Source organism: Gorilla gorilla, chromosome 10 (assembly GCF_029281585.2).
Source record: "Gorilla gorilla gorilla isolate KB3781 chromosome 10, NHGRI_mGorGor1-v2.1_pri, whole genome shotgun sequence".
In the NCBI taxonomy this organism is placed as follows: Eukaryota; Metazoa; Chordata; class Mammalia; order Primates; family Hominidae; genus Gorilla; species Gorilla gorilla.
In genome coordinates this window covers 124,338,391-124,361,485 of record NC_073234.2, presented here as the reverse complement: position 1 = coordinate 124,361,485, position 23,095 = coordinate 124,338,391, and the positions used below count along the sequence as shown (strand labels likewise).

The 23,095-nt window shown below is 45.3% G+C and overlaps 1 protein-coding gene across 1 annotated transcript in view; it reads left to right on the top strand.

The window, feature by feature from the left end:
* SVOP (SV2 related protein) overlaps positions 1 to 23,095 on the top strand; it is a 111,077-nt gene that overhangs the window by 67,592 nt on the left and 20,390 nt on the right. Inside the window, exons 7-11 of the mRNA XM_031000949.3 lie at positions 9,170 to 9,233; positions 13,431 to 13,556; positions 15,385 to 15,513; positions 16,991 to 17,064; positions 20,064 to 20,140. Of these exons, the coding sequence (XP_030856809.1) occupies positions 9,170 to 9,233; positions 13,431 to 13,556; positions 15,385 to 15,513; positions 16,991 to 17,064; positions 20,064 to 20,140 (470 nt within the window). The remainder of the gene's footprint in view (positions 1 to 9,169; positions 9,234 to 13,430; positions 13,557 to 15,384; positions 15,514 to 16,990; positions 17,065 to 20,063; positions 20,141 to 23,095) is intronic.

Genomic DNA, 23,095 nt, shown 5'->3' with positions numbered 1-23,095 from the left:
ACCTGAGGTCGGGAGTTTGAGACCAGCCTGACCAACATGGAGAAACCCTGTCTCTACTATAAATACAAAATTAGTTGGGCGTGGTGGCACATGCCTGTAACCCCAGCTACTCGGGAGGCTGAGGCAGGAGAATCGCTTGAACCCAGGAGGTGGAGGTTGCAGTGAGCCGAGTTCACGCCATTGCACTCCAGCCTGGGCAACAAGAGTGAAACTCCGTCTCAAAAAAAAAAAAAAAAAAAAAAAAAAAAAAAAAAAAAAGTCAATTAGATCATTAAGGAGCCCATTCCTCTACCCTGATCTGTGTTTTTCTACAACCCTCCTTCTCTCCTCCCTTCCTCATTCTTTTCTTTCTTTCCCCAAAGTAGATATAATAATGGAGCTTACCAAGTGCTGGGCACTTTGCTAAATGTTCTGCTCAGACTACCTTACTTGGTCCATTGAACAACTGTTTTATCCCCATATGACAGATGTGAAAACTGAGGCTTAGAGCTCACAAGGGACTTGCTGGAGGTCAGATAGTTATTATTATTATTTTTGAAACCGGATTTCTCTCTGTTGCCAAGGCTGGAGTACAGCAACACGATCATACCTCCCTGCAGCCTCAAACTTCCAGGCTCAAGGGATCCTCCCACCACAGCCTCTGGAGTAGCTAGGAGTACAGATGTGTGCCACCACGCCCAGCTAATTTTTAAAAGTTTTTGTTGAGATGGGCTGCAGGGCACAGGGTGGGCGGTCTCACTGTGTTACCCAGGCTGTTCTTGAACTCAAGTGATCCTCCCATCTTGGCCTCCCAAAGTGTTGGGATTACAGGTGTGAGCCATCGTGCCTGGCCAGATAGTTATTAAGTGTAGTGTAGGCGGCCTGGGCACAGTGGCTCATGCCTGTAATTCCAGCACTTTGGGAGGCTGAGGCAGGTGGATCACTTGAGGCCAGGAGTTTGAGACCAGCCTGTACAACATGGCAAAACCCCATCTCTACTAAAAAATATAAAAATTAGCCAGGCGTGGTGGTGCACACCTGTAATCCTAGCTACTTGGGAGGCTGAGGCAGGAGAATCACTTGAACCTGGGGGGCGGAGGTTGCAGTGAGCCGAGATCGCACCACTACACTCTAGCCTGGGGAACAGAGTGAGACTCTTGACTCAAAAAAAAAAAAAAAAAAAAAAAAAAAGAAAAGAAAAGAAAAAAAAGTGGAATGTAGGGTTTGCTTCTACTTTGTAACAAACCACCTTTGCATTCATGGTTTAAAACAATGATTAATTCAACTCATGATTCTGCAGTGAGGCAGTTTGGTGGCTCCTCTAGACTCCATGGGACTTGCTCATGTGTCTTCAGTCCACTGAATCATGGGGCACCCAGGCACCTGGTCCCATGGCATCTGAACAGGGGTCAAAGGCAGCAAGAAGAAGCCACAAAGCTTCTTGAGGCCTATGCTTGGAACTAGCATAACATCATTTCTGCTACATTCTGATGGTCAAAGCAAGTCACAAGGCCACACAGATCCCAGGGAGGGGAAAATGAACTCTTGATGGGACGTGCTGCAGTCATACTGCAAAGGTGCATAGATACCGGGACGGAAAATATTGGAGCAACTTTGGCAAACCAGTTGCAACTGGGTTCAAATCCAGGTGTGTCTGGTGCCAAAGCCCTTACCATGTTGAACAACAATTTCAAAGGGGTTTCGGGCATATATAGTCAGAAGGTCCTGTTAAACCATTTATATCCACGGCGTTTCTGGTACTGACTTGGAGAATGACTCTGGAATGTAGGCTGGTGGTTCTTAACAGTTTTCTAGACCCTTTAAGGCAGGTAAGAGAAATCACATGTAGAATCCCAGATTAATTACACTTTCTCTCTACGGAGGGACATCAAGAAGGAATAGACTTTAATTCAAGCAAGGAAATGAAATACAATTTTATTTTTGTCATTAGAGACAATATACTTTTGTTTTACAAAATTTAGAAAATGCAAATAAGCACCAACAAGTAACAAATGATAATCACCTGTTACTGCCCCGTGTCTCTCCACGAAAACATCAATACAGGTTGGCACTGGGCCCATGTGTTTTTTACCTCCAGTAGAGGGCGCCATGCACCGCAGCCAAACACCATTTATGTAAGCAGCTGCGGTGGGAAACCTGGAGTAAGGTAACCCACGCCCTACTTGTGTTTTAGCTGCTTTTAAAGACAGTACCTCAGGTAGCTGCCCAGCTGTTCTACCTTGAAACCTGCCTCAGAATGATCTTCCAATTGGTGTCTACAATGAGCTTATACACAAAGCCTGTCCTCGTTCCTCCAAAGACCAGGCAAAAATGCCAGGCTGAGATCACAGGTTCTTGCTTTCCAAACACATGATCCAAATGGCAAGCCTCTAATTGCCCAGTGCTGTAAATGTGATTATTTGCAGTGGGAATTTATTTATGCCAGAATCAGCTGATTCTTGGCATTGCTAATTTCATTGCTCATTCTTTTATTTTTCAGTCTGATTATAATAATTGCCATACTTTGGATAAAGATCAAGTAGCTTGTTTTCATAATGAACTGCTATAAATAATGGCCAAATGTGGGGCACAACAATTATAGGAAAAGATGTTTCTTGTGGCACAGGTGGCAAAAGCAAGAAATTGAACACAACCTAAGCATTCATAATTAGGGGGCAGTTAAATAAATGATGATACTACCGAGGTGAGGAAGGCTATGCAGCTGTTAAGAATAATGCTCAGCTGGGCGTGGTGGCTCCTGCCTGCAATCCCCGCACTTTAGGAGGAAGCTGAAGCAGGCAGATCTCTTGACTCAGGCATTCAAGACCAGCCTGGGCAACATGGTGAAACCTTGTCTCTACAAAAAATACAAAAATTAGCCAAGTGTGGTGGTGCACACCTGTAGTCCCAGCTACTCAGGAGGCTGAGGTGGGAGGATCATCTATCCCAGGAGGTCAAGGCTGCAGTAAGCCGATATCGTGCCACTGCACTCCAGCCTGGGTGACAGAATGAGATGCTGTCTCAAAAGAAAAAAAGAGTAATTCTTGGCCAGGCATGGTGGCTCATGCCTGTAGTTCCAGCACTTTGGGAGGCAAACGCAGGAGGATTGCTTGAGCCCAGGGGTGTGAGACCAGCCTGGACAAAATAGTGAGACTCCATGTCTACAAAAAAAAAAAAAAGAAAAAGAAAAATTAGCTGGGCATGTTGGTGCATGCCTGTCATCCCAGCTACTTGGGAGACTGAGGCAGGAGAATCTTTGAGCCCAGGAGCTCAAGGCTGCAGTGAGCTATGATTGCACCATTGCACTCCAGCCTGGGTGACAGAACAAGACCCTGTCTCAAAAATAAATAAAGCTGTAGATCTACCTCTATTAACATGAAAAGATTTCCATATTGTCTTATTGAAGCGGAACCTAACACAGAAATTCAAGAGCAAGAAATTTCCTCTGGGAGACTCAGCCGCAGGTCCTCCAAATGGTCCCACTTCAAGGATGAGGGAATTGTCCAGTGAGGGCCACTCCCGGGAAGTTTAAATTCTTCGGCACTTCTGGCCTGCCACAAAGGCTGGCCAGGCAAGCTTTAATGACCAGAGAAAGTTCTCTGGAAAGGGTCACAGGTACTGGCAGTTAGAAGGTGGACTGGCGTGCGTGGACATGCTAAGAATGGGGATGTTTGGGTGGAACGCTGACAGTGTGCTGTGTATGTTAAGAAAAAAAAGAAGGAAAGAAGTAAGGGAGGGAGGAAAAGGTAGGAGAGAGGGAAGGAAAGAGAAGGGAAAAAGAAAGAAATAGCATGTTAGTTAAATTTATGTATTTATTTTTTCATAGAAAAGAGGCTGAAAGATTGCAGGCCAGGCACAGTAGCTCACACCTGTAATCCCAGCACTTTGGGAGGCTGAGGTGAGTGGATCACTTGAGGTCAGGAGTTTGAGACCAGCCTGGCCAACATGGCGAAACCCCATCTCTATTAAAAATACAAAAAAATTAGCTGGGCATTGTGGCATACACCTGTAATCCCAGCTACTTGGGCTGAGGCAGGAGAATCATTTGAACCTGGGAGGCAGAGGTTGCAGTGAGCCTGAGATCGCACCACTGCACTCCAGCCTGGATGAGAGAGTGAGACTCTGTGTGGGCAAAAAAAAAAAAAAAAAAAAAGCTGAAAGATTGCAAAGCAAACTCTGATTAGTAGTTATGGCTTTGGGGGAGAGGAATGGGAGTTGGGGTCATAGGGAGAGGAAGAATCATCATATGCTCTGCATGCTTATGTATTGCTAAATTATTTTACAATGAGATTGCATTCATATAATACTCTATAACTAAACAAAAAAACAGAATGAAAAGACTTCATGAAATACGTTATAGGTTTGTTATAAAAACAAATCCTCGATCTCTAAGGACAGAAATAGCTTTGCCCTTAGAATATCCTGCTGCACATTTTTGCATGATTAGTAGTTTGACTTCGATTTGGTAAAGGAAAGGTAAACATGGTATTATTATTGATTTTTAAAAATAATATAAGCATACCATTTGGAAAACAGAATAAAATATCAAAGTCATCCATGATAATTGTTGCAATCTTTAGCAACCACTATAATCTTGGTTTCTATTATCAGGGTTTAGTTAATGAAATTCCCCATGGTTTTTGTTGAGTGAGGTACTGAAAGGAATATAAATTGGAACAACTTTTTGGAGAACTACTTTGGTAGTATATATATATATCTCAAATCATAAAAACAGGCATACCCTCTAACTCAAATTCTACTTAGGGGAATCTGTCCTAAGGAAACAATGTGAAGACAAAGACTTCAGCCTAAAGATGTTTAAGGAAGTGTTGTTTATAACTGTGAAACTGTCCCAACAGGGAAGTGATTCATGGGCTGCATGATATAGACAAACCTAGTTTAAAATGTTGGCTCTTCTGCTTACTAACTTACTAGCTGTGCAATCCTGGTCAAGTAACAACTTCTCTGTTGTTGATAGATGTAGATATGAAAATGGTGGTAGTCCGTTCTCACAGTGCTGTAAAGAACTATCTAAGACTGGGTACTTCATAAAGAAAAGAGGTTTAATTGACTCACAGTCCCACAGGCTGTACAGGAGGTATGGCTGGGGAGGAATCAGGAAACTTACAAGCAGGTGGAAGGCAAAGGTGAAGCAAGCATATCTTCACATGGCAGCAGAAGAGAGAGAGCGAAGAGGGAAGTGCTACACACTTTTAAACAACTGGATCTCATGAAAACTCACTCACTATCACAAGAACTACGAGGGGGAAAACCACCCCCATGAGCCAATTACCTCCCACCAGGTCCCTCCCCCAACACTGGGAATTACGTTTCAACATGAGATTTGAGTGGGGACAAGAGCCAAACCATCTCTCTCTCTCTCTCTCTCTCTCTCTCTCTCTCTCACACACACACACACACACACACACACACACACACATGCACATTGGGAATTGTGATTACTTACCCCCATTGACTTGCAATACTTATTGGGCGAGACAATCCATGCAGAACATCTAGAATAATGTTAAGCACATAGTAGATACTCAATAAAAGGTTGCTATTATTAAGGATAGTATGGTTCATGCATGTGATAGAATAGATGTGTGCAAGAGCCTGTTGAATGGCATGGAAATGCTTATTTATAAATCACATTGTTAATAGGCATTCAAAACTCTTGAGTATGATCTCAGCTAGGGATTCACACAGAGAGAAAAAGAGAGACTAAGACAGAAAGAGAGAATGTACTAAAATACTTACACTATTAAGCGAGACTAGCTGGCATTAACATTTTCTTCATGCTTTTCTCTAAAGAGAGTCCCACTGAACTACTGAAGCCCTAGCCTTTCTTCTGAGGCTCCTGAGAATTCTTCTTGCTTTGGATAGAGGTGCCTTTGCTCAGAACCCTAACAAGGACTTTTACTGATGATAGAACTGTGTCTAAATCTCACTGGTATTGCTGAGGCCCCCTTTTGAAAAGTGAAATGCTCTGTAAGGAAACTCATTGATTGGGTTGCATAGAAGCAGACAGAACAGGGGGCAGAGATTCCTCTATAAGTGATTTATTGAGAGTGCTCTTGGGAGGAAGCTGTAAGAGTGAAAGATGCTAAGAGAAAGATACAGGGAAGAAGTTCACAAGGATGTGGTTTCTTCTGGACTCACCTGAGCACACAGGGAGCTAAGGGAGTGTTCATTGCTCCACAGGATCTGACCCCCACCCCTCCCCCAATGCCAGGGGGTTGGGCCTTTTATACACGTACATGCCAGTCTGCAGCCTGCCCTGGGGAGATGGGCATAACTCCTAGGTACCTCTGGGGTGAGGCAGCTTCAGTTGCTCAAGAGTATCCCTAAGAGAAGGTTGCAGGTATGAGCCATTAGCAGAAGTGCAAGGTGGGCACACAGACCTAGTAAAGGGATCCTAGGAGATCTAAATGTGTCCCCAGCACCATCTGCCTTCACAGGGTTAAAGAAAATTAACTTCCTTTTATCCCCCAACCCCCACCCCTTAAGAGGAGCTAGGAGAGTAACATGAGGCCATTTAGTAGCTCAGATGCCTGGCTTAGGTGGGAGATATGAGAGAAAAGAAGGCCTCCTCTTTCTAGCAAAATTGAAGGCAACATGGGGTAGGTGGGAGCAGGGTCTGGTTTAAAAGTTCCCTTCCCTGTCCAGCATGCCCCAAGTCTGAGGAAGTGAAAAGGAGGAAAGCGTGGAAGCAGCAGACAGAGGCAGCCAGTGCAGTTGGGACGCTGGTTACATTAAGCAAACAAGTAAATTGAGCAAAGACATAGCCATATTGAGGATAATGAGACCAAATTTCCCATTATTGGAGAAAGGAATTGCAACATGGAAGTGAGGAAGTTTAGAATGAACCCTAAGGTGATGAACTGAAATGGAATGTATCAGTATGAACTCGTTTTTAAATAAATATACACAGATAGATATAGATACGGTGAGTGTGTGAAGAGAGAGGGAGAGAAGTAAGATCGAGATAGATAGATAGACAGACAGATAATCTCTTAGCTGTGTCCACCAAGTGGCCCAGCAGCAGTGACACCCCAGGAGCAATGAGCACACTGAGCACAGAGATCTTGGTTTCTAAATACCATCTTCTGCCAAAGGGAACCAGGGCTTCTTAGAATGGTGATGACAGACTCCAGGGCTGGGGCAAGGGAACTATAAGATGAGCTGAATATCTTGTGCTAGAAAATAGGGAAGACCTCAAGGAATGATGGAGACATGCCAAAAAGACAATAGGAATCAGCTTGAAGGGGCTCCCACTGGGCAGATCTGGGACAGTCTGAGCATCAAAATAATAACAGGTTGCAGGCTGGGCATGGTAGCTCACACCTGTAATTCCAGGACTTTAGGAGGCTGAGGCAGGCAGATCACTTGAGGTCAGGAATTTGAGACCAGCCTGGGCAACATGGTGAAACCCCATCTCTACCAAAAAATACAAAAATTAGCCAGGCATGGTGGCAGGCACCTGTAATCTCAGCTACTCAGGAGGCTGAGGTGGGAGAATTGCTTGAACCCGGGAGGTGGAGGTTTCAGTGAGCCAAGATTATGCCACTGCACTCTAGCCTGAGTGACAGAGTAAGACCCTGTCTCAAAATAATAATAATAATAATAATAATAATAATAGTAAAAACAGGTTGCAACTCATGGAATAAAATTGGAATCCTCCAGTCCTTACTGATTAAATGGATAGATAGATAGATAGATGATAGATAGATAGATAGACAGAAGATAAGATAGACAAAGGGGAAGAGGAAAAAGCTCTTCTAAGCATCAAAATAGTAACGGGCTTCAAACCATTGTATAAATAGGACTCCACAAGTCTATACTGATTAAATGGATAGACAGATACGATGAAGGGAAGAAGGAAAATCTCTTTCTTACAGTTGAATGTCAACTAATAAATATAGAAGGAATGATAAAAATAAAAAATATTTGCGGGGCTGGGCGCAGTGGCTCATGCCTGTAATCCTAGCGCTTTGGGAAGTCAAGGCAGGAGGATTGCTTGAGCCCAGGAGTTTGAGACCAGCATGAACAACATAGTGAGACCTCATCTCCACAATAAAAAAAAAAAAAAATTGGCCAGGCGTGGTGGTGTGTGCCTATAATCCTAGCACTTGTAGTCTTGGAGGCTGGTAAGAGGATGGCTTGAGCCTGGAAGGTTGAAGCTGCAGTGAGCCATGATCACACCATGCACTCAAGCCTGGGGATAGGGTGACACCCTGTCTCAAAAAACAAAACAAACAAAAACAACCATTTGTTACCATCACAGTGGTAGATGACTTAGATAGAGATAGTCAATGGCTAAAAGCTGGTGGGTAGAGGTTCTATGGGGAACAGGATATTGGCATAATCTGAATACTTCCCCACAAAGGGGAAATATTCTTAATCACAAATGGAAAATTATAACTTAGGGTGGAGAAATCTGTTAGACCAGATTACCAAGCTGGTAATCTCCATCACCAGCTTGATCAGGTGATGAAAATTAATGTCACCAGTGATGGGACAGGTTGATATTGTGTGCTGAGAAGGGCTCAGGTTGAGGTGTTCCTGCCAAGAAAACATTTTTCCCTGGACTTATTGGATTATGGGTAGGACTCAATGGCAGCAGTCAGGAAATTTGAGAATCACTTGGGGAGTTAAAAATGCAGGTGAGGCCGGGCATGGTGCCTCACATCTGTATTCCCAGTGCTTTTGGAGGCTGAGGTGGGAGGATCGCTTGAGGCCAGGAGTTCGAGACCAGCCTGGGTAACATACATCTCTACAAATCATAATAATAATAATTAGCCAGGAGTGGTGGTGCATGCCTGTAGTCTTAGCTACCCTGGAGGCTGAGGCAGGAGGATCACTTGAGCCCAGGAGTTCAAGGTTGTGCAGTGAGCTATGATTGCACTTCAGCCTGGGTGACAGAGTGAGACTCATAAATAAATAAATAAATACAATAAAATAAAAATGCAGATGCCGGGGCCTCATCCCTGGGAGTCTGTTTCTGAAGGTTTAGGAAGGGAGGGAGCTAGAGATCTGTATATTTAACCAACATCATCTCAGGAAATTCTGATGTAAGTGGTTCACTGACCACCCTTGGAGGAATGTCGGCTGCAAATTCAGAAAACGGTAGCCATTTTCCCACCCAGTTCTGATCTTAACTCCCTTTCTTTCCCTTTTACATTCCCAGGGTGACGCTGTATGCCGAGTTCCTTCCCATGAAAGCCAGAGCTAAATGTATTTTGCTGATTGAGGTAAGGAGGAGAGCGGCCTGGGTCTCTAGAGCGTGTGGATTCCGGCAGGAGGTTCTCAGATGTCTTGAGCCACAGGTCAAGGAAAAGGGAGTTTAAGAAAAAAATATTACAGACTCAATATGCAAAGACGTGAAAGGATCAGTTACATCATTTCTGACATGCCCATTTTGCAATAAGGACAAATTCTTCAATTGACAAAAACATTCAATCTATCGTCCCTCAAAAAAAAAGTGTCGGCAAGGGTATGGAAGGGTATGTTTTTCTTGAACTGGAAATAGCTTGTATCTGAGAGCTGGTGTTGAATGGTATGGTGTGAGTAGACCAAACTCCGGCCCACACTCATATCATCACCCACCACCTGTCTTTTTGGTCAAGAATTTCCATTCTTGACCATTTCTGTGGCCTCTAGGCTGCCTTAAAACTTTCGTGGTCCAGCTAGTTCCTCTCAAGTTTTTCTTCCAGGGTCTTGTGACCCATTTTCTAACCATGGTCTGAAAGATCTCAGCAAATACAATGGCTCCATGACTCCCCACCTCATGCAGCTGCCCAATGGCCCCCTCCACACAGTGGCAGAATGGTTTATTTGCTCATGCTGGACATTGATTCCAACAGTGATGACTATGAACCCACTCTGATGTCCCCAATCATTTTAACCACACTGAGAATGTTAATCGCATTGATCCCACAGCCCAACATTCTGACTACATCTGCTTCTTACCAATTAGGGTGATGCTCCGCTGATCCACACTGATGTGGATGAATCCGTTGTTTAAATATTGAAATGCATCTGGGACTTTGGGAGGCCAAGGCAAGAGGATCACTTGAGGCCAGGAGTTTGAGGCTGCAGTGAGCTGTGATCACATCACTGCACTCCAGCCTGAGTGACAGAGCAAGACCCCATCTATTAAAAAAAAAAAAAAAAAAAGGCCAGGCGCAGTGGCTCATGCCCATAATCCCGTACTTTGGGAGGCCGGGGCGTTTGGATCACCTGAGGTCAGGTGTTCTCGACCAGCCTGGCCAACACGGTGAAACCCCATCTCTACCAAAAAATACAAAAAGTTAGTCAGGTGTGGTGGCGGGCTGTAATACCAGCTAGTTGGGAGGCTGAGGCAGGAGAATTGCTTGAACCCAGCAGGTGGAAGTTGCAGTGAGCTGAGATCGTGCCACTGTACTCCAGCCTAGGTGACCGAGCAAGACTCTGTCTCAAAAAAAAAGAAAGAAGAAGAAGAAGAGGAAGAGGAAGAAGAGGAAGGGAGAAGAAGAAGAAGGAGGAGGAAGAGGAGGAGCAGGAGGAGGAGGAGGAAGAGAAGAAGAAGAAGAAGGAGAAGAAGAAAAGGAAATGTATCTAGACCAGCTGATCTTGAACTCTGACTGCCCTTCATTCCCTTGCCTGACACTCTGTCCTCTCTCAGGGCTTCCCAGGATTCAGCAACTAAAGAGTTAAATCTTGGCCCAGTGCAGGTGGTATGGGCCTGTGTAACTGGCGTCTATTTTTTTTTTTTTTTTTTTTTGAGACAGAGTTTATCTCTGTTGCCCAGGCTGGAGTGCAGTGGCGCGATCTTGGCTCTCTGCATCCTCCGCCTCCCAGGTTTAAGCAATTCTCTGCCTCGGCCTCCTGAGTAGCTGGGATTACAGGTGCCCACCACCACACCTGGCTAATTTTTTTTTATATTTTTAGTAGAGACAAGTTTTACCATCTTGGCCAGGCTGATCTTGAACTCCTGACCTCATAAGCCACCCACCTCGGCCTCCCAAAGTGCTGGGAGCCACTGTGCCCGGCCAATAGTCCCTTTATTAAACCATCTGCAGTGATCCTAATTTTAGAAGCTGTTTCCTACTGGGACCCTGACTCTACAACTACAGTCCATTCCAAAACCTGGCCCTCCAGCCTCCCTATTTGTTCTGGAGCCCCCAAGAACCTTCCAAAGTCCCCTTTTGCTTAAGTGAACCACAGTCCATTTCTGTTGCTGACAATCAGAAGTGACAGAAAAATGTCTAACAACAAGTAATGCACTGATTAATAAGAATGGACACCAGTAGCCGGGCGCAGTGGCTCACACCTGTAATCCCAGCACTTTGGGAGGCCGAGGTGGGTGGCTTATGAGGTCAGGAGTTCAAGATCAGCCTGGCCAAGATGGTAAAACTTGTCTCTACTAAAAATACAAAAAAAAATTAGCCAGGCGTGGTGGCACACACCTATAATCCCAGCTACTCAGGAGGCTGAGGCACGATAATTGCTTGAGCCTGGGAGGCAGAGGTTGCACTGAGCCGAGATTGCACCACTGAACTCCAGCCTGGGCAACAGAGTGAGAGTCCGTCTCAAAACAACAATAACAACAAATAAATAAATAAATAATGGACTATTTATAAAGTCCCTGCCAGGGTGTTACCACCCCAGGCCAGAAGGGGCAAAGAGGGGGATTAATGAGCTGCCCAGAGAGTTGTATGATGAAGGCTGCTGGACAGGAGCTAGGACCCTCAGCTGACGGATGCAGCCAGCCACGACTGCTCTGCAGGGAGGGAGCCAGGGGAGTAAGTGCTTCAGTCTCTTTTTCCTCCCTCCGCTTCCATCTCCTGCAGGGCTCCACATTGGCTGCACCCAGTGGGAAGCGCTAGGACAGGGAGCCTGTTGATGGAACCCACACAAAAGTGGAAAAGGATGGAGAGTGACTTGGACAGGCAAACGGAAGATATTCAGTCCCATCGAGAAGTGGCAATTCTGATAAGGAATTCTGGGGCACCATTGGGCAAGGGAGATGGATGTCAGTGAGCAAAATCAATGTGTCCATTTTGTACAACCACGTTCATAGCCGTGTTATTCACACTAGCTAAGACATGGAAGCAACCCGAGTGTCTGTCAACACATGCGTGGACAAACAAGCTGTGGTCTATACATTCATTGGAATATTATTCAGCCTTAAAAAGGAAGGACATTCTGACATATGGTACAATGCAGATGAATCTTGAGGACATTATGCTCAGGGAAATAAGCCAGTCACAAAAATACAAATACTGTATGATTCCACTTATATGAGGTGCCTAGAGTAATCAAATTCATAGAGACGAAAAGTAGAATAGTGGTTGCCGAGGGCTGGGGATGGAGGGGAATGGAGAGTTATTGTTTAATGGTACAGAATTTCTTGCCGGGCGTGGTGGCTCATGCCTGTAATCCCAGCACTTTGGGAGGCCGAGGGGGGTGGATCCCGTGAGGTCAGGAGTTCAAGACCACCCTGGCCAACATGGTGAAACCCCGTCTCTACTAAAAATACAAAAATTAGCCGGGTGTGGTTGAGGGGGGCGCCTGTAATCCCAGCTACTCAGGAGGCTGAGGCAGGAGAATCGCTTGAACCTGTAAGGCAGAGGTTGCAGTGAGCCAAGATTGCACCACTATACTCCAGCCTGGGCGACAGAGCAAGACTCTGTCTCAAAAAAAGAAAAAAAAAAAATGGGCACAGACTTTCACGTTTGCAAATTGAGTTCTGGAGAAGGGGAGTGGTGATGTTTGTGCAATATTGTGAATGCATTTAATACCACTGAACTGTACACTTAAAAATGGTTAAGATGGTAAATTTTGTTATGTGTATTTTATCACAATAAAAAATTTGACGCTGGGTCTGGTGGCTCATGCCTGTAATCCCAGCGCTTTGGGAGGCCGAGGAGCCCAGGAGGCCTGGGAAACATAGTGAAACCCTGCCTCTACTAAAAATACAAAAGAAATTAGCCAGGCATGGTGGCATGTGCCTGTAGTTCCAGCCACTCAGGAGGCTGAGGTGGGAGGATTGCTTGAGCCTGGAAGGTTAAGGCTACAGTGAGCCATGATCGGGACACTGTACTCCAGCCTGGGTGACAGAGCAAGACAAACAGACAGAGAGACAGAGAGAGAACCAGTGTGTTCACTACCAATTTGACATCACGTAATATTGGTCACATTGATCTCCTTAACCAAAGCTGCCACATTGCTCAGCTCCAGCAGGTGCCATGCAAATATTATACAGTGTATAATGGTACCCTTGTGAGCTGGGCAACATGGCAGCCCTGGCCCAACCATATAGACCACAGAGAAAGTGTGGCTATTCTAACCTTACTGACTCCAATGACCCCTTACCCACAGAGATACCCTTGTCCACAATGCTCCCATAATTCCTCTCTGTATGGACCATGCTACCCCCACCACTGACCCTGATTCTCCTGTGCCAGGTATTCTGGGCCATCGGGACAGTGTTCGAGGTCGTCCTGGCTGTGTTCGTGATGCCCAGCCTGGGCTGGCGTTGGCTGCTCATCCTCTCAGCTGTCCCGCTCCTCCTCTTTGCCGTGCTGTGTTTCGTAGGTATCCTTTAAGAGATTTCACCTTTTGCTATCTGACATCTTACTGTCCACTCTATTTTGGTGGGGAGGGGATAGGGAAGGATACCAAAGCCACCTTTCAAGATTATTTTTTTTAAATCAGGAAATGAGACAAGGGAGCTATGGCCTGGGGTAGCCCCAGTATGGAGTGTTAGATTTCCTCCAGACAGACACTTCTGGGATGTTTTCTGGGGAGATAACTGGGGATGGGAGGATACATTGGCCCCATCATTGCAAAATCTACACTTAAAGTGATTGTATTGCACTAGTTGAGACTCTTAAGTTGCAAATGACAGAAGCCCAATTCAAACTGGCTTGAGTAAAAGAGAGGGATAAATACATTTCAGAGGATTAAGTCAGACTTCAGGCATGGCTGGCTCCAGGAGTTTAAATGATCTCTTCATCTCATCTGTGCATAAACCACACCCTCTACTGAGATCTTGCCACATACTCATCATTTCATGGGCACATGCTTGAAACACTTTACAGCCAGTAGGCACTAAAATAAGCCTAGAGATGGGTAGTTCTCATGTACGGTAAATACCACAAAAATTCCTGGTGATGATAATAAGTATTAATAATTATTAAGCTTAACTGTGTGGCAGGCTCTGTGCTCCATGCATTATCATATTTATTCCTCCCAATAATCACAGGACTATAATGAACCCCTATATTAGTCAGGGTGATACCAGCTGCTGAAACAAATAAAGCCCACAAGTTCAGGAACAGCACGATAGGAGCTTCTCTCTCACTAACACAATAGTTCAGAATGACTTTTCTGGTTGGCAAGTGAAATTCTGGGCCCAGTTTTTGTCCAGCTGGTGGCTCTGCCATCCTCTAGGGCTTTGAAGTCTTCTACATACAGACAACAGACTTGCAAAAGGCAAGTGGAGACTGCACAGTCACTTCTTAAATACCTTGGCCAGGAATAGTCTGCTCATATGCCATTGGTGAACACAAGTCACTTGGTCCCACCTAGATGCAAAGGGAGCTGGGAAATGTAGTCCCTGTCTGGGCAGCCACATCTGAGGACAACTTTGCGCTATGAAAAAGGAAACAGAATGTTGGTGGGCATTTGCACTCTCTGCTATATCCTCTTTTTATTAATGAGAAAACTGAAGCCCAGAGGGGCTAATTGACTTGTTAAAGGGCCTATAGCAAATAGACAAAAGAACTCTAAATCAGATCTTCTAACTCCTAGTCTTTTCTCCAGTATACCTGCTGTTTCAAACAGCTGTTGCTCCATTTTTACAGAAATGTATGTATGTAGTCATTTGGGGTTGGGACTTCCATTGGCCTAAAAATCTTTCTGATTTCTTTCTTTCTCTTGAACTGAGTTTGCAAGATGATGCTGAATACAGGTGAGGTGTAATTCCTTGAACAATGGGGGTGAGATTTCTGATAGTGATCTTAATTTAATTCAGCCCTCACCTGGAACTCTGAAAACAGCCCCAAATAATAGTAATAGCAACCGTGACAATAATAATAACTGCATTAACCCATACCAGGCACTGCACTAGGCACCTTGCCTGGATTATCCTGTTTAATCCTCTTAAGAGCCCTAAGAGGTAGGATCTCTTATCATTCACATTTTATGGAGAAGGAAATGAAAGCACAGAGAAGTCAAGTAATTGTACAGGGTCACACAACCAACATAATAAATGGTGGGGCCAGGATTTGAAGTCAGGTCTCTGGCTCCAGAGCCCCCACTCTTAAAGACCCCACACGCAACAGTGTGTGGCTAGAAGCGAGTGCTCTGTTCCACCCTAACCAGCCACGCCTGGGTTTCCTGTCTCCCCCATCCCAGTGGCTGCCTGAAAGTGCAAGGTATGATGTGCTGTCAGGGAACCAGGAAAAGGCAATCGCCACCTTAAAGAGGATAGCAACTGAAAACGGAGCTCCCATGCCGCTGGGGAAACTCATCATCTCCAGACAGGTCAGTGCCTGGACCAATAGACTCTGCAACGTGCGTATCGGGGTGCATGCAGGGGAGTGTGTGCATATGGAGTAGGGCATGCATGCGTGGACACACGTGGGTATGTGTACCCAAGGTGGGGTGTGTGCGTGCACATGGAGCAGATGAGGGCCCAGTAGACAGGACCTGCAAGGGTAATTTGGCAACTCCAATCTGTATTTTCACTGCCAAGTTCTAAAAATGCTTCCTGGGGAATTTCACCAGTGATTAGAGAAATGTAACATCTGCTAATGGGTCCTGTAACTGCTCCTGCTTTGGTTTCGCCTTTCAGCACAGATGAAGTCTGGCTAGCGAATGAGACTGATTGGCAAAAGCTGTGCAATAAAACCATATTAGGAAGGAGTGTGCTTAGATCTAGGGGATCAAACCGCACCCTGTGTAGATGTTCTTAATGAATGGTCCACTGGTAACACCATCAGGGAGTCCACCACAGTGAAACTTAATGAGCACCTACTATATGTAGGCACCAGCATTGCACACACGGGGAGAAAAGATTCGGATTTAAGGCTGCAGTCCCTGCCCTCAAGAACCATCCAAGCCGATTGGAGAAACATGACAAATACCTTAAGCAGACATCAGATCCTATAAAGAAATTACCTTTTAAAATAAAGTTATATTTCTGATTCTTTTTATATTATGCAAGAAGAACTGAATGGCATTTCATCAAGTTGGAAGGAGGTGTTTGGTCTGACAACATAGAGTCCAGGGGACCTGCCCCAAATCTACAGGGGCAGAGCAGGATGGATTCCTCAAGAGGTGCAGAAGCCTATTTGGTTGCCTTTGGGGAGAGATCCCTTCTATGGATGAGGGAAAGCCAGGCTGGTCTCGAACTCCTGGCTTCAAGTGATCAACCTGCCCTGGCCTCCCAAAGTGCTGGGATTACAGGCACGAACCACCACACCTGGCCATAGCATATATTTTTAAAAGAATGTCGTAAAGCAAAGTTTGATAAATTTGTAAATTATGTAAAATTGGCCAATCGGTCATTTAGCTAATCAATCTTCTGGTAAATTGGCCTTTGGTGAATTAGTTTCTCAGCACATTAACTATTGCCACCTAGACCTAGAACTGGGGAAGGCGCATGTGTGTGTGTGAAATGGCTGGACATGCTTTGGACTGGTTTTCTGCTTGCTGGGTCCTTGGATCTGTGCTGAGGTCTGAGGGGCCAGGAAGGAGGGATCTGCTTCCCAAGTCCAGGTTTCCAGGTTGGAGGGCGTGAGATCCATCCTGTGGGGATCATGCCCCTGGACATGGCTGGGTTCTGGCTGGAGGGGCTGGGAGGTTGCGTCCTGTAGATTTGAGACCTGGGTTCTCAGAGCTCCAGTGTCCTACTTACTAGAAACCTCCCTCCCAGCCTGGGTGTGCACTAGTCTCAGGCCACCAGCCCATCTCCCATGCTAGGGGAGAGAATAAACACTATGTCCTTGTTTTGAAACAGGAAGACCGAGGCAAAATGAGGGACCTTTTCACGCCCCATTTTAGATGGACAACTCTTTTGCTGTGGTTTATATGGTAAGAGCTGTTTGTTGACCACTTTGACCCCTTTCCACTCCCTGTGCCCTGTTTTGGGTTTTGTTTTAATGCAATGGACAGATAGCACTTTGATTTCAGGCAGCGTTTGCAAATTTCAGTAGTTTGAACATCATCCTCCTGATTTCCGTCATATCCAGGTTATCATCTGTACGTACTATTATTTCCTTCATCTTTTTCTTTAACTTGACTGCTTTTAATCACCGTGCAGGCTGGAGTGCGGTGGTGCTCTCCTAGCTTACTGCAGCCTCGAACTCCTGAACTCAAGCAATCCTCCCTCCTCAGCCTCCCCAAATTCTGGGATTTCAGTTGTAAGCCGCTGAACTAGGCTTATAACTCTACTTTAAAAGAAAACACCTTAATTGCAAGTCACAGATAGAAGGCACTCTTAAAGAGAAATACCAGCAAAAGTAACTAGACGGATGGTTTGCAGAGGCAGTGAGCCTCTGTATTTAAGAGATAAGAAGGCTGGCTGGGCATGGTGGCTCATGCCCATAATCCCAACACTTTGGTAAGGTCGAGGTGGGAAGATCTCTCGAGGCCAGCAGTTTGAGACCAGGCTTGGCAACACAGTAAAACCCTGTCTCTACAAAAAATGTTTAAATTAGCTGGGTGTGGAGGCATGCACCTGTGGTCCCAGCTACTCAGGAGGCTGAGGTGGGAGGATCACTTGAGCCCAGGAGGTTGAGGCTGCAATGAGCTATGATCATGCCACTGTACTCCAGCCTGGGCAACAGAGTGAGACCCTGTCTCAAAACAAAAAGAGATGGGAGAGGGGAGGTGTTAAGGACTCATTAGCACATAAGTGAGACTGGGATATAATTTAAAAGGATTGAAAGGATTGAAAGTAAACTTAAAAAGTAATTTTTCTTTCACAATACGATTAAATATTTCTGCTATATGGGCTGGTGTGGTGTCTCATGCCTGTAATCCCAGCACTGTGGGAGGCTGAGGCAGGTGGATCACCTGAGGTCAGGAGTTCGAGATCAGCCTGGCCAACATGGCATAATCCTATCTCTACTAAAATACAAAAATTAGCCAGGCATGGTGGTGGGCACCTGTAGTCCCAGCTACTTGGGAGGCTGGGGGATGAGAACCACTTGAACCTGGGAGACAGAAGCTGCAGTGAGCCGACATTGCACCCCTGCACTCCAGCCTGGGCAACAGAGTGAGACTCTGTCTCAAAAATACGTGTGTGTGTGTGTATGTGTGTGTGTGTGTGTGTGTGTATTTATACTATGTCAGTGTCTTCCCTGTAGCCCATATTGCCCCTTGGGTACCACAGGGGTGGCATGTGGCACGTATTTTGGGAACCACTGATTTGGTCAACATGGGCATCCTTTTAAGTTCCAGTTCTGATCCTGTTGGACTTTTTCTTAAATAATACCCATGGAAGGGAGCGGAGACAGAAGGTGTGGGTTGGGGGTGGTATTTGGAGAGTGTAATCACCTTAAACTCCACAATGAATTGGAGCTGCAGTCATCTTTCAAGTCTCTTTGCACCAATTCATGTACACAGCATTAACAGTGAACAAAATTGGCCTGGCTTAAGGCTTTATGTTCTATTTTAACCAGTTCTCATTTTTCTATTCACCATTTAGCAAAGGTGCTAATTAACAGGGAAGTGTCCCCAAGGTGGTCAATTACAGGGAAGAGGAGAAAAAAGCTTTGATAATATACAGAACGGACTCTAGCTCTGCCCCGAATTCCTGAGAGCTCAATTAACTCAGCGAGCCTGCAGAATTTTTTAAAAGGATGGTGGGGCATCAGAGTTGAGAATACCCACCTTTGAGCACATGTAATTTGGTTGGGCCAACGCTCCTTGAATACTGAAGCAATTAATTAGAGACTAATTTTAGTGCATTATGAAAGCCACTACATTTGCTTGCACACATTGAAACCTAAGGAAATGAATCACTGGCTTCTGATTATGACTGAGTTTTCATATAAGTATTCTACTGGATGAGAAGGTTCCAGTCTTGCAAACTTGAGTATTCTAGTTCCTGGGTCAGCCAGGAATTAATAAACGGTGTCATTCTGCTCTGAAATTCGAAAATCACATGTCCAAGTTGACGCAATTGACCCAGAGCCCTAAAAGATGTTAATGGGACTGTTTTCTTCCAGAGGTTGGTCCCATTTTTCCCCTATTGCCAGTTGGGTAGACAGCCTTGGAGGTGTTGTGTCTCTTGTATAGCATAGTTCTGTTACCAGAAAGGTGTCCCGATTCAGACCCCAAGAGAGGGTTTTCGGATTTCATGCAAGAAATAATTCAAGACCAGTCTATAGAGTAATGTGAAAGCAAGTTTATTAAGAAAGTAAAGGAATAAAAGAATGGCTGCTCCATAGGCAGAGAAGCCCCGAGGGCTCCTGGTTGCCCATTTTTATGGTTATTTCTTGGTGATATGCTAAACAAGAGGTGGATTATTCATGCCTTCCCTTTTTAGACCATATGGGGTAACTTCCTGAAGTTGCCATGGCATTTGTAAACTGTAACGGCACTGGTGGGAGTGCAGCAGTGAGGACGACCAGAGGTCACTCTCATCGCCATCTTGGTTTTGGTGGATTCGTAGCTGGCTTCTTTACTGCAACCTGCTTTATCAGCAAGGTCTTTATGATCTGTATCTTGGCCGACCTCCTATCTTATCCTGTGACTTAAAATGCCTAACCATCTGGGAATGCAGCCCAGTAGGTCTCAGCCTTCATTTACCCAACCCCTATTCAAGATGGAGTTGCTCTGGTTCAAACACCTCTGACAGTGCTTGGTCTTTCAAAGGACACAGGATCACTTCCCTTTGATCATATCGTGATGCTTTTTTACCTACCATCTTCTTTCTCAAGGTCCCCAGTAAAGCCCCCAAAATCCCAGTGCAGCCCAAAGACTGGTCCCTGCTGCTGTAGACATCGGCCCTTCCCAAGGGGGTAGGGAAAGGGGACTCGTGTTCCTCTGATCATTTCTTTACCTTTCTTGCTTTCTCCTGGCAGGTTTTCCAATGCATTCTCTTACTACGGGTTAGTTCTACTCACCACAGAACTCTTCCAGGCAGGAGATGTCTGCGGCAGTGAGTATCTTGGTTGTCTTTGCCAGCTAACTACTCCCACACCCTTGGCACATACACAGTCATGCACACACTCCCACCCCAGGCTCTGCCCTTAAGGGACTTGGCCTTGTACTACTTCTGTGGTTTCCAAGACACTCTGTAGAAACCTGGACAGTCTTGTCGCGATGGAGCTAATCTTAGAGGAGCCACATCTTATGTCAGGGTTTGGGCTCTGAAGTTCGCACTGTTAAAAGATAAACCAAGGCACGTTAAAGAAAAACAGAGGTAATTTTGAAGAGTTTATCTGAGCGGACAGCGATTTATGAATCAGTAGAAAAGAGCTGAAGAAAACAGAAACAGGGAACAAAAAGCAGGTGGGTTGTTTCAAAGTGACTTTCCTTATTGGATTAAAACAGAGCAGATTTTCTTGTCAGCCAGCTCAGGTAAACTAGGCCCCTTCACATGGTTTGCTGTGAATCTTCCTTTTTAAAATTATTATTATTAAATTTATTATTATTATTATTTTATTTTTTATTTTTGACGGAGTCTTGCTCTGTCGCCCAGGCTGGAGTGCAGTGGCTTGATCTCAGCTCACTGCAGCCTCCACTTCCTGGGTTCAAGCAATCCTCCTGCCTCAGCCTCCCAAGTAGCTGGGATTACAGGTGGCACCACCATGTCCGGCTAATTTTTGTATTTTTTTAGTAGAGATGGTGTTTTGCAGTGTTGGCCAGGCAGGTCTCAAACTCCTGACCTCAGATGATCTGACTGCCTTGGACTTCCAAAGTGCTGGGATTACAGGTGTGAGCCACTGTGCCTGGCCTATTATTATTATTATTGAGACAAGTTCTCATTCTTTCACCCAGGGTGGAGTGCAGTGGCACAATCATGGCTCACTGCAGCCTCCACCTCCTGGGCTCAACAGATCCTCCTACTTCAGCCCCCAAAGTAGCTGGGACTACAGGTGCAAAAAGAAATAGCATGTTAGTTAAATTTACTTATTTATTTATTTATTCACAGAAAAGAGGCTGAAAAGTTGCAGGCCAGGCATGGTGGCTCGTGCCTGTAGTCCCAGCACTTTAGGAGGCCGAGGCAGGTAGGCTGAGGCCAGGAGTTAGAGACCAGCCTGGCCAACATGACAAAACCCCGTCTACACTATAAGTACAAAAATTAGCTGGTTGTGGTGGTATGTGCTTGTAATCCCAGCTACTCAGGAGGCTAAGCCAGGAGAATCGCTTGGACTCAGGAGGTGGGGGTTGCAGTGAGCAGAGATTGCACCACTGCACTCCAGCCTAGGCGACAGAGTGAGATTCCATTTCAAAAACGAAAAAAAAAGGAATTATATTTGGGAGTAAAATATTTTTATTTCCTTCAGGGTCTGCTATCTGTTGAGTGATGTCCTACTAGAGTCAAGTTGGAATTTGGTATCTGATTGCCACGAAGAGTCTGTTTTGTCGGTCTTACGATCTTTGTTTTAATGTTAATGCTGGTCAGTTGTGCCTAAACTCCAAGAGGGAGGGGGTATAAGAAGGAGGTATGTCTGAACCTCCTTCCCATCATGGCCGGAATTCAGTTTTTCAGGTTTCTCTGGGGTCCCCTTGGCCAAGAACGGATTCGTTCAGTAGATTGGGAGCTTAGGATTTCATTTTTGGTTTGCAGTTAAGTTACTCTTAGCTGATTTCAGTTTGCTCACCTAGGACCCCACAACACTGGAGCTGTCTCAGACTAATGGCCTCTCAGTTAATTTTTTCTAACAGCATTTCTTTTTCTTTTTTTTGAGACAGGGTCTTGCTCTGTTACCCAGGCTGGAGAGCAGTGGTGTGATCATAGCTCACTGCAGCCTTGACCTCCCGGGCCTAATAGTATTTTAAGGTGAAAATGTAATATAGGTTAAAATTATGGCTGGGTATGGTGTCTCACACCCATAATCCTAGCGGTTTGGGAGGCAGAGGCAGGAGGATCACTTGAGGCCAGGAGTTCAAGAACAGCCTGGACAACATGGCAAGACCCTGTCTCTACACAAAATTTAAAAAATTAGCTGGGCATGGTGGTGTGTGCCTGTAGTCCTAGCTACTAGCTGGGAGGCTGAGGCAGAAGGATTGCCTGAGCCCAAGAGTTCCAGGCTGCCGTGAGCCATGATTGTGCCTCGGCAATCCAGCCTGGGTGAGAGCGAGACTCTGTGTGTGTAAAAAAAATTTAAAAAATAAAATAAAATTATCATCGCAAATCCCCTAAAGAGCCCTCACGAAGTATAGTACTCAGAGCTTTATGGATATGATCCTGAGCAATAATTCTAATGTGCACATTAAGTTTGAGGACCAAGTTGGCTCTCCACCACGGCCACATAACAGACTCACCCGGGAAGCATTTTTTTTTTTTTTTTGAGACGGAGTCTCGCTCAGTCGCCAGGCTGGAGTGCAGCGGCGCAATCTCGGCTCACTGCAAGCTCCACCTCCTGGGTTCAAGTGATTCTCCTGCCTCAGCCTCCCAAGTAGCTGGGACTACAGGCACCCGCCACCACACCCAGCTAATTTTTTGTATTTTTAGTAGAGATGGGGTTTCACCATGTTGGCCAGGGTGGTCTCAATCTCTTGACCTCGGGATCCACCCACCTCAGCCTCCCAAGGTGCTGGGATTACAGGCATGAGCCACCATGCCGAGCCGGGAAGCTTTTAAACAGTGCCCAGACCCATTTAATCAGGACTTGGGAGAGCAGGTGGAGCCCAAGCATTAGTGAGTCTTAAAAGCTACCCATGCGATTCTATTGTGCAGCTGGAGGTGGGAACCTCTGGACAAAAAGAAACAAATGCAAAGAAAAGTCTATATGCTTTTTTATGCCTGTGCTTTTAAGCCATTCTGACTTTTAAGATAACAATAAATTCTCAGCATTGAACTCAGGTTAGAGGATAAAAGAATCAAGTTCCTGCTTGTGTTCGGGGTTTGCCCAATTATCTTTTATATTAGGCCTCTATAATCATA